We start from the raw sequence: 11,334 nt of genomic DNA on the forward strand, positions 1-11,334 counted from the left end.
TACTCGCCTAAGTTCTCCCACTTAGAGACTTAGCTGCAGTCAGGCACTCGCCTAAGTTTGGAAAAATCCTACCGAGTGAGAGCAATCCTCCCACTCGGAGGCTTAGCTGCAGTCCGGTACTCGCCTAGGTCCTCTCACTAGGAGACTTAGCTGCAGTCCGGCACTCGCCTAAGTTTGAAAAAATCCTACCGAGTGGAGAGCGATCCTCTCGCTCGGGGGCTTAGCTGCAGTCCAGTACTCGCCTAAGTTCTCCCAAACACATCTCAATCCTCAAGGACAACGAGGGGCAGGTCGACTGCCACCTTCTCCTGGAGAGCTTCGCCACAAATACAATGCGCGATTCATCCCGCTCTACAGTAACGAAGTACGAGTCGACTGCCACCTTCTCCTGGAGAGCTTCGCCACAAATACAATGTGCGCTCCGTCCCACTCTGCAGTAACAGGGTGTGGGTCGACCGCCGCCCGCCCCAGGGGAGCTTCGCCACAAATACAAGACATGGGTCGACTCCTTCCCCCTCCTTCGGAGCTGCGCTGCGAATGCAGAAAGTTGTCTTGAATAAAGATTGGGCTCACTCAGTAGGAGATTCATAAAGATATTCAATGATGAACCAAGTTCAGATAAATTCTAAGGGTTTCGGATCACAGATCGAAGTACTCGGCGCTAGAAGGAGGGTACTTAGGCACGCAGTCCGAAAAAGTTTAACGGTTACAAAAACCACTCGGCATTCCGAGGAAAATTTAAGGTAGGACATAAGAGTTTGTTCACTCCGCGGGAGGAGGGCTGGCAGGCTCGACGAACTCATCCAGGTCGACGCCATCGGCAATCCGAGTGGCGGCAGCTATGAAGGTTTCCATAAAGGTTCGGAAGTCGTGCTTCTGGGTGTTTGCAACCTTGATTGCGGCCAGCTTGTCTTGTCGCACCTCCTTGCAGTGGACATGAACCAAGGACAGAGCCACGTCTGCGCCACAACGAGCAGAAGACTTCTTCCACTCCTGCACTCGGTCCGGGATTCTGTTAAGTCGAGTCATCAGAGACTCAAGATCGTTTTGGAGCGTAGCCTCTGGCGAAAGTGACGGGTCGATCCGTGACATGGCGACCTTCAGTCGCGCCAAGTAGTCCACGGCATCGTCGATGCGAGATTCCAGTCGGAGCAGATTCATGGCAGTTTCATCTTTCACGGGAGAGTTGATTGGATCCAGACCTGGTTTGATCCGCCCAGTCTCCTCTTCAAAGTTCTGGCAAAACTCTGCATTCACGATCCAAGGATAAGTCAATTTGCATACACTGAGTCGACACAAAAAAAATCAGTCGGAACTAAATGTGCACCTTCAAGCTTGATATACAACTTCTTGGCAAGGCTCCTCAGGTAGCTCTCCAGATCGTCCCTCCTACGAGCGACGCCTTCCATCTTTTCGTTCAGGTTGAGGTTCTCCTTCTTCCAACGTGTGCACTCCCTGTTGGCTTCATTCAGAGCAGTCTTCAGTCTGGTATTCTCTTCTTCCAACTGGCCGACTGAAGCCAGCTTCTATTCGGCCAGAGCGATCCTGTCGTCAGCCTCCTTCTGGGCAGCAGACAAATCCTGATCCTTTTTCGCCAAAGCTTCTCTCAGTTTTTTTTGCAAAGAAAGGATGATTGATTGAGAAATAGCAGAAGGGTGCTCGAGCCTCAAACTGACCAGTCGACAGACTCGTCTTACCTGCGGCGCCGTCTCTGACCTTTTGCAGCTCTATCCTGGCCAGCTCCAAGTCAAGGTTCAGTTGAATCTGCTGCTTCTCCAAGTCAGCAAAGCGAGCTCCAAGATCACAAGATTTCTGAAATCAAAGGGGAGAAGTTATTTTACAGCAAAAAGCAACAAAGGCAATAAATACTAAGACTACGGTCGACTGCCCGCAGTCCACCACAGTCTCGGGGACTACACCCAGTGGGTGCACTTAGCGTGCCCCCACCGGTTCTGATCCCACTCGACCGGCCCGCCGAAGTCGAGTGCAGGGAGTAAAAAAAAGAGAGAGAAAGAAGAACTCAGACCACAGTCGACTGCCAGCAGTCGACCGCGGTCTCGGGGACTACACCCAGTGGGTGCACTTGGCATGCCCCCACCGGTTCTGATCCCACTCGACCAGACCGAGTGGAAGAGACAAACTACCAGTTTGGTTTATACATTCGGCAAAATACAAAGACTACAGTTGACTGCCAGCAGTCCACCGTAGTCTCGGGGACTACACCCAGTGGGTGCACTCAGCGTGCCCCCACTAGTCCAAAAATTCAATCGACGCACCCAGTGGGTGTACAGATGCAAAGGTTTTCGAAAAGAATCTTCAGGTAGCATATCCTAACAGAACAAGCAGCGACCAACTAACCTGAACGTTGCTCTGGAGAGCCGAGCTGGCATCATAGGCGGCTTGGTTGGCGTCCCGCACCGTCTTCATCTTCTCCATCATAATTCCCGCCTGGCGTATAGCTTCCCTAGCAGCATTCACCTCGTCCTCTGGGACATGATGGGTCGCAAAAAGTGAAGGCGGGTCGACAGGGGCTCGAGCAGTCGACGAAGAAGGCAAGGCACTCGACAGTGGCTCGGCGAAGGTAACATAACCCTGATTGACATCGCCAGTGTCCTGAACGACTGGATCCACCCTCGGCGTCGACTGTAGCGCCTCACTTATAGGAGCTCACCTATTCTTCCTCGTCAAAGGCCTCTCGGACTCTTCATCATCATCAGGGAGGTCAATAATGTTGGGAGTTGTGCAAAGTTCAATTGCCAAAATCACGTCACCCAGTGATGCATGTTGCAGTTGAATCGACCGAGTAAAGATAGTATGGCAGAAATCATACCCGGATTAGAAGTGACCGCATCCTCCATCACCTCATCATCATCCCTATAAGCCGAGGTCCCGGAAGTGGCAGCGCTGACAATTCCAAAGTTCGTCCAGTCAAAACAAGAAAAACAAACAGCGCGGAGCGTCGAGTGAATACAAAGAGAGACACTCACGCGGAGGCGACGGGGATATCAATCTTGATTTTCGGCAACGCCTTCTGAGTCCTCGGCTCTGTGACTTTGGGGTGCTTTGGCGCCTTCTCAGTCGGGGTTGGTGAAGAGATCCGAGGACGCTTCGAAGACTGACTAGCCTGAGTAGTTGCCTTGTCACGGGCACTCGGCCGTTCTTGGTCAAGCTTGGATCGCCTCTCCCTGTGAGGAGGCGACTCGACTTCTTCTCCACCGCTTGAGCCGTCGCTCCCTCCATCCCCTTCACCATCGGAAGTCCACTCGCCGCTTTCGCCGCCACTCGCCTCGCCTTCCAGAGCTTGCTCCTGCTCCCCGTTGGGCATTGAATACATTTCAATAATGGCCTGAAAGAAAGCAGGTAGATCAAAGTCAGTCGACGCAATATAGGCAGCTACGTGAGTGAATTCAGATTACAAGCAAAAACTCAGAATCAGACCTGCTCGGGTGTGTGGGACTGGTCGAATGGAGGGACTCTCCTGGCTCCCCTGGGATTATCCTTATTCCCAGTAATGCCAGACAGCCACTTCTCCAATGTGTTGTCGTCGACCTCCTCCGGATGGATCCGAGTGGAGTCTTCAAGACCTGAATACATCCACATCGGATGGTTTCGGGCTTGGAGAGGCTGGATGCGCCGCTGAAGGAAGACTTTCAAGAGATCCATACCAGTGACCCCGTCGCGAATAAGCTGGACCACTCGATCGACCAACAGCTTCACGTGCGCCTTCTCCTCCGGGAGCACCTTCAAAGGGGAGGGTTTTTCCACTCGGTCCATGGTAAAGGGAGGGAGGCCAGTCGATTGCCCTGGCGTCGACTGGTCTTTACAGTAAAACCAGGTCGACTGCCATCCGTGAACTGAGTCGGGAAGAATCATGGACGGGAAGGAGCTTTTCCCTCTCGTCTGGATGCCAAGACCCCCACACATCTGGATCACTTGGTTCCTCTCGTCACTCGGATTAGCCTTTTTCACTGTCTGGGAGCGACAAGTGAAGATATGCTTGAAGAGACCCCAGTGAGGCCGACAACCCAGGAAGTTCTCACACAAAGAAATGAAAGCAGCAAGATAAACGATTGAGTTGGGGGTAAAATGATGGAGTTGTGCCCCAAAGAAGTTCAGAAACCCTCAGAAGAAGGGGTGAGGGGGCAAGGAAAATCCGCGGTCAACATGGGTGGCAAGAAGGACACGCTCACCCTCCCGAGGCTGCGGCTCAGATTCCTTCCCCGGAAGCCGCGCCGAGTCGTAGGGGATCAGCCCCCCTTTGGCCAAGTCGTCGAGGTCTTCTTGGGAGATCCTCGAGTGGATCCAGTCGCCCTGGATCCAGCCCGTCGGCAGGCCGGACCGCGAGGAAGATCCGCCCCGGCTGGTCGCCTTCCCCTTCGACCTCGCTGTCGCCTTCTTTGCCCGCTCCAGAGCCGCTGTCTTCTCCTTCCCCATTGTCACCGGCGAGACGCGTACGGTGCGGTGGCGCTGGGGCGAGAGCGAGCGTAGCGGAGGGGCGTGAAGGAGAGAAGGGGAAATGAGATGCACTGTTCGGGAGACTCCGGTCCAACGCCTTATATGAGGCCGCTTCCGAGTGGCTGACGGGTAGGCCCAGGTGACTCTGTCAAATCCCGTAACGACCGCGCGCGCGGTACGTGGCGAAAAAGGCGGCGCGGGGATCGAGGCGTCTCCGCTCTATCCCATCCGATTACTGCGGCCTCCCCCGCCCCGCGCGCTTCCCAAAATTCGGATCCCACGAAATCTACGGGCAGCAAACAAACTTGTCAGACTAAAAGATCTCCTCCGCACCGTCACTCGAAGCCTTACGGGTAAATAAACTCACTCGACGAAGAATTAAGAATGGATCAAGGCGACTGAAAAGGAAGTTGCTGTCATCACTCGGGACCATTGATCCGGAGCAAGATATGCTCACAGCATGAAAAACGAGTCGGGGAGGTCCTCAACTCCTTCCTCACTCAAACCTCGATCCATTCGGGGGCTAATGATGAAGCTATGTACCTAGGGTAGGGTCATGGACCTGTCCTAACTGCCCTACCCAAGGACATCTCTAAAAGAAATCACCTTTCAATCGACTTGAAGGTGTTCCACTCGACAGACTCGAAGACACTCGACCAAGAAGCAATCACTCGACCAAGATCCAACCACTCGACGGCCAGGAGACCTAAAGTCACCCCGCACGCTAACGATCGGTCATTAAGTAGCTTTTATGGTCATCATAGCACGTTATTACTAGCGTTACCAGTAACGCCCTGCCTTAGTGTACATTGAACCCTTCGTAACGTGGGCTGGCCGGGGTCCTGGCGCACTCTATATAAGCCACCCCCCTCCTCCGAGACAAGGGTTCGCACCTCTGTAACTCATACTCACATAATCCAGTCGACCGCCTCCGGGCTCCGAGACGTAGGGCTTTTACTTCTTCCGAGAAGGGCCTGAACTCGTAAACCTTGCGTCCTTACAACTTCTCCATAGCTAAGATCTCGCCTCTCCATACTTACCCCCCTACATTACTGTCAGGCTTAGAACTACGACAACGGTTGGGGAGATTGCACCATTGATAGTTGTTGCAGTCCCCACGAGAACAACGAATAGACGTACGGTGCGACAAGCTTTAGATGAGGGCAGCTGGGTTCACGACTTCGAGCAAAACATCTCTTTCACCGCCCTATTGCAGTACATGCACCTTTGCCAGGCAATCAACACAGTGGATCGTGACCCATCCCGTCCGGACAGTTTCACTTGGCCAAGATCGCCGACTGGATCATACACAGCCAAATCGATTTATGACTATCTCTGCTCTGAGCTAGACCGATCACCCACGGCTAAGTGCAACTGGAAGAGTTGGGCACCGCTCAAATGTAAGTTGTTTGTGTGGCTCGCCCTGCAGTACGGGTTATGGACGTCGGATAGGAGAGCAAGACATGGATTACAGGATCACCCATCGGCATGTTACACGTGTTTGCAGGCGGAGGACATCGTGGATCACATCTTGGTGAACTGCACTTATGCGCAGGAGGTGTGGCATAAGGTGTTTCACCTCATCGGGGTCGAGGTGCAAGAGCCGTGAGAGTTGGACGTGTTCAAGGATTGGTGGCTGATTGTGCGGAGAAGCTTCGGAGGACAGGACCGCAGAGGATTTGATACGATGATGGCTTGGGCCCTCTGGAAGCAAAGAAATGCCAGTGTTCAATAGGAGAAGTGAGCAAATGACAGCTAGTGAGTTACCATTTAGGATCCTTGACGACATTGCCGAGTTGAGGCAAACGGGGTTAGGAGCGGGAGGTTTACAATGATTTATGAGAAGTTGACCTAGGATCGATGGTGTAGGAGTTGGATGTGTGGTACCCCGGCCTCTGTGTTTGCACAGCAACCGGCACTCTTGTAATTATGTTTCTCTCTTCTATCAAGCTAAGATATGCCATTGACGTACTCTTAAGAAGAAAAAAACATGCATCTGAACTTGCTGCAAGCACCTGGCCCCCATCGGTCCGCTCCATTCTCCACGACGAAGATCGAAAACGGCGGGGCACCGACGCCCACGCAACCAAACGCAACACGAGCCGCGCGCAGCGCCGCCGCCCGGCCAGCGTAACGCGTCGCCGAAGCCCACCTACCTAGCCACGCCTCAGGTCAAGCCCCCAGACCCAGCGAACCCACCACCACCGTCGCCGAAGGGCCGGGCCGGCGCCACCGCGCACCGCATCAACGTAGCACGCGATGATTGATCAATGGCGTGCACGGCGGTTGTTGGTCGGCCTTGTCGAGCAGCCCTCGGGCGATAGCCTTTGCGAGGTCGGCGTACGCGTACGGTGTGCATGGCCTGGTCTGCAAAAGCGACGCCTATTCGCTCAAATAATTAGGATGAAAGGAAAGGAAAGCCTCTCTCCCTCTGCCAACCACACCACCGGTGAGAGAGCGCGTCCCATGCAGCATTTGCATTGCCACCGACAGCGCTAATCACCGCACCAAGCGGACCGGAGCTGATTATTGGCGCCAATCGCGCACAGCGGAAGTACTGCTTGCGACCCTTCCGTGCACGGTCCACGCAGAGAGTGGTGGTTAGATGCCTCCAAGCACCATCGACATTGTGTCGGTCGGGTCGATGGTCATTTGGCAATGCCAACAGCTGAGAAACCCAGCTCCTAACATATGTGGCAGTAAGCGGGATGCAGAGGCCGGAGGTTTATCCTTCTTTTCGAAGAAAACGTGGGCAAGTGGGGCTAGAACTCAAGGGTAAAATGAAAACAGAAGCATTAACACACAAAATCATACTGTATGTTGCTACTAATAACAAAATCAAAAATAATAGCAGTCCTTGGTGGTTGGGGGGAAGGCGAAGGAGCAAGTGAAGTGGGGGTTAGCTTTACTTTCCTTGCAACGCATGCAAAGGTCCCCCGGCCTCCTCTCCTCGAGAAGTTGTCATGACTCCTTGCCAGGCCATGACACAGTGCAGTCGAAAGGGAAATCATGCATAGGCTCGATCCATAGCGGAGCGGTGGTGCTGCTGGTGGTGCACTAATGCATGCATGCCCGAATAAATAGATGCGTTAATCATTGTACCGGTGATCGGCATGAGTCCAAGCGAGCCGAGCTATCAGCTAGCTAGTGTTGCATGCCGAACGAGAAGAGGCTCTTAACGCTGGTGCGTGTCATCCAGGCTGTTCACGGAGACTTCCGGGGCAGACGGCCAGAGGATCTGGTTCGCGGGTCCGTGTCACGGGTAATTGCTAGGACGGTAGCTTGGGTGCCTCGGTGGTTAGGGTTAGGAGAGGGTAAATCTCTTTGGTGAAAATGTTGGCGTTGGCATGAGATGAACACCTACCTACCATGGAGTGGGGAGTGATTGGCCCGTACTGTGGCAACAGAGGAGCGCAGGACGCTGGTGGTAATGGCCGAGCTACTTAGTACTGGTCGTCCATGCTTTCGGCTCTAATTAAGGGGCAGCTCGCATCTGGTGAGTGAACCGAGAGCAATCCATAGCTGTCGCGACACCGGACGGCGGGAGGGCCGCAGGTGTCGGTCGCCGCAGGGGTTTCGACCAAACCTCTCCGGGTCGGGTCGGGTCGGGTCGGTCAGGCTCGGCCTGAGCGTACGGTTCCGGGGGTCGGACTTGCTTCAAGCTTTGAGGAGCGCCAACACGTTGCCATCCTTCGTCCTCACGTGCACGCGTAATCTACTGTAGGAAGCAATGGGGCGTCTGCGTTCATGGCCTCTTGTGCAACAGTGCAAGCGCTCGATGCAATCCGTACCGTTAACCCCTCGAGCTCGCCACGTTACGTAGCTCGAAGGTGAAGGGTACGCCGAGGTCCGGAGTCTGACGATTGCATGCATGTAGGAGAAGATCGGCGTGCCGGTTTAAATTCGGGCATGAAACCTGCACGCATACGCGTGCACGGCGGATGTAGGCACGTACGTACGCACGCACGCACGAACCCCTGCCATGAACCCTCCCGTGCGAATACGCGCGGCTTGCATTGCATCCATCGATCATTATTGGGCGCGCGAGGACACAGGCGCTGGGCTGTAAGAAGGTTCATTCATTTGGTCACGTGTTGGCCATCAGATCTGGGCCTCGCACTCGCACGCACCACCGGATCGCCGCGCTATATATAACGTCGCCGCAGCTCTCGCCACCACATCCATCCAGCATTGCCAGCGCCAGTGCTCACAGACTGACACAGGGCAAGCTAGAGCACTGTGCTAGTTGGGAAGAAGAGAAGAGAAGGCACGAGAGGGAGCTAAACAGCAACCAGCAATGGCGCTCGTTCCTCTCCTCCTCTCGCTGCTCCTCGTCTCCTGCGCCGCGCAGTCGCCGTCCGCGTCCAAGGCTGCCCCGGTCGGCGCCTTCCCGCCGCAGACGTTCGCCGCGGCGCCGACAACGGTGAAATCACCGCCGCAGGCCTCCTCGCCGTCGCAGGTGTCTGCAGCGCCGCCGACGTTCTCGGCCGCCTCGCCGTCACAGGTGTCTGCGGCACCGCCGACGACCTCGGCCGCCTCGCCGTCACAGGTGTCTGCAGCACCTCCGACGACCGTCGCTGCCTCGGCGCCACAGGTGTCTGCCGTGCCGCCGACCGTCACCGCCTCGGCGCCGCAGGCTGCGGCGGTAGCTCCGCCGACAACGGCTGCCTCGCCGCAGTTTGCTGCCGCGTCAGCTCCGACAAAGAGCTTCGCCGCTGCACCACTCACAGCCACGTCGCCTGCGGCGTCCACTGTTGCCTCTCCGCCATTCACTGCCACCTCATCGCCACCCGTCTCTGCACCCCCTCTCGCAGTGACCGCGGCCCCTCCGGCGATGCCACCCACCGTCGCCGCGCCGCTTCCGGCCCCAGTGGCCGCACCCATGGCAACACCACCGGCCACCGCGCCTCCCGCAATGGCTCCGTCACCCCTGCTCATGGCTCCCGTGGCAACGCCCATCGCCACACCAACAATGGCCCCCGCACCGGCGCCCATGTCACCGGCACCGGCGCCCCTTTCACCGGCACCGACACCGGCTCCGATCTTCGCCCCGACTCCGTCGCCCACGATGGCACCGGAGCCGGCGCCGGCCATGGCGCCCGAGCTGTCGCCCATCATGGCCCCTTCGCTCTCCCCGCTCGGCTCGCTGTCGCCCGCGTTGGCGCCCGTGGCAGAGGAGGACTCGGCGGCCGGGAGCGCGCGCGCCGGCGTCGCCGCGCTCGTGGCCATGGCGGCCGCGGGGCTCGTGGTCTTGTTTTAATTGAGCACAGCAGGGCTGGCTTACTTTGGCGATCTTGTTTAGTGTTACGTTACACGAGCGTGTGTGTCTGCCGACGTTCCTCCGGGCGTCGCATGTACTGCGAATTCTTTCTTGGTGTACTGCACATTATTGGCCATTTGTTTATTTCTTCTTATAAATATATGGATGGATGATATCTCAGAACTCATATGTACTACCATGTATAATTCCGGTGTACTGCATATTGCATCCTCATGCTGCGTATGCTTTCTCACTCGCTTATACAACTTGGCATATGACCGTTGTACACTATTCTTGTCGGTGCAAATTGTGGTTCAATAGCTTGAACACCTGAGATGCGCGTTCACTAGAAAGTGTCGAAAAATCACACCGCGTGTACGACCCATGCAAATGTGGGCCGAGGAGAAGCACGGGACACTTCGTATGAGAAACGTGATCTGCAGGGCCAGAAACTGTTGCCCTGCATGCATCCACAAAGCCTGTGGCATGGACACGGCAGGCCAAGGCCATACCGTGCATTCCGCTGCTCGCGGAGGCTGACGAAACGGGGAAAAGTTACATGCGCATTTCACGGTTCACACGCCTGGCGATTGCACGCTCCGGGGGGCAAGCGAACCCGTGAGCGGCCTGGCGCGGGGACGCCGGCTGGTGCACGGCGGCCTGGGCCCTGGTGGGGAGAGGCCGTGCATGCATGCATGGCCGTCTGATTCGCGAGCAGGACAGATTTCAGGACGTGCGTACGCGTGGATCGTGTCGATCATTTGGGGCTGGTCCCGGACGGAGGCGCATGCGGCCGGTGATGAGGGTCTCGCTGGCTCGTGCGCGTCCTGGCGTTTTGCAGCCCCGGCAGCGGTAGGATCTGCTCCGGTGTCGGTGGCTCCCTCCCAAGATGATGCCCCGTGCGAGGCCGGTGCAGCGCACTCCAGAGTTAATAAAGGCACCACCGCTGAATTCATGAGCTCGGTACAAACCTCTCCAGCAGCTGTCCACAAATTTGGTGCCCTACAAATATATATTTTAGATATAAAGGGCAGTGACTTTTGGACATCGATGATTTTTCTGCATTTTCAGGGACCCTAAAACTGGTGCTCTATAATTTGTTTTTTTTTAAAAAACAAAGGCAAAAGATTTGCCTCATCGATTAATTAAGAAAAGGAGAATTGCCCGGTTAATTAACGGAAAACCGGTCGAAAACCGATACATATAGACCACATGCGGACTACTAGCTAAGAAGCAAACTCCATGACCCCACGATCAACCCAACAAATATACATAACATGTAACAATCATGAACCCTCACACTTCTATGCCTCAAAGAAACCCCCAACAAAACCAAGGTTACATACATCGAACGCCACCAAATTTACGGAGATGGAGAACAATGGGACTGAGGGGCAACGACGATGAAACATGAAACAGTCACCGAGCTCTATAATTTGTGAATCACATGAAACATGATGATCCGACGGCGGGGCAACAACGATGATAGCCAAACCTGGGGGCGTAAAAGTGTGAGGACGTCAGCAGGGTGCCCAAGCCTGCGGCGGATGCCCATGGCAGACGGTGGGGGCGGATCCGACGAATTGGAGTAGTGGGACGACTGTAATTGGGCGGGACCG

The 11,334-nt window shown here is 55.5% G+C and overlaps 1 protein-coding gene across 1 annotated transcript; it reads left to right on the top strand.

The window, feature by feature from the left end:
* Nucleotides 1–8,620: 8,620 nt before the first annotated feature.
* LOC119355965 (vegetative cell wall protein gp1-like) lies at nucleotides 8,621–9,949 on the top strand. Its single transcript, XM_037622866.1, has one exon. It carries the CDS (start codon nucleotides 8,753–8,755, stop codon nucleotides 9,713–9,715), a length of 963 nt encoding a protein of 320 aa, XP_037478763.1. The 5' UTR covers nucleotides 8,621–8,752; the 3' UTR covers nucleotides 9,716–9,949.
* The last annotated feature ends 1,385 nt before the right edge of the window (nucleotides 9,950–11,334 follow it).

Source organism: Triticum dicoccoides, chromosome 2A, assembly GCF_002162155.2.
Source record: "Triticum dicoccoides isolate Atlit2015 ecotype Zavitan chromosome 2A, WEW_v2.0, whole genome shotgun sequence".
In the NCBI taxonomy this organism is placed as follows: Eukaryota; Viridiplantae; Streptophyta; class Magnoliopsida; order Poales; family Poaceae; genus Triticum; species Triticum dicoccoides.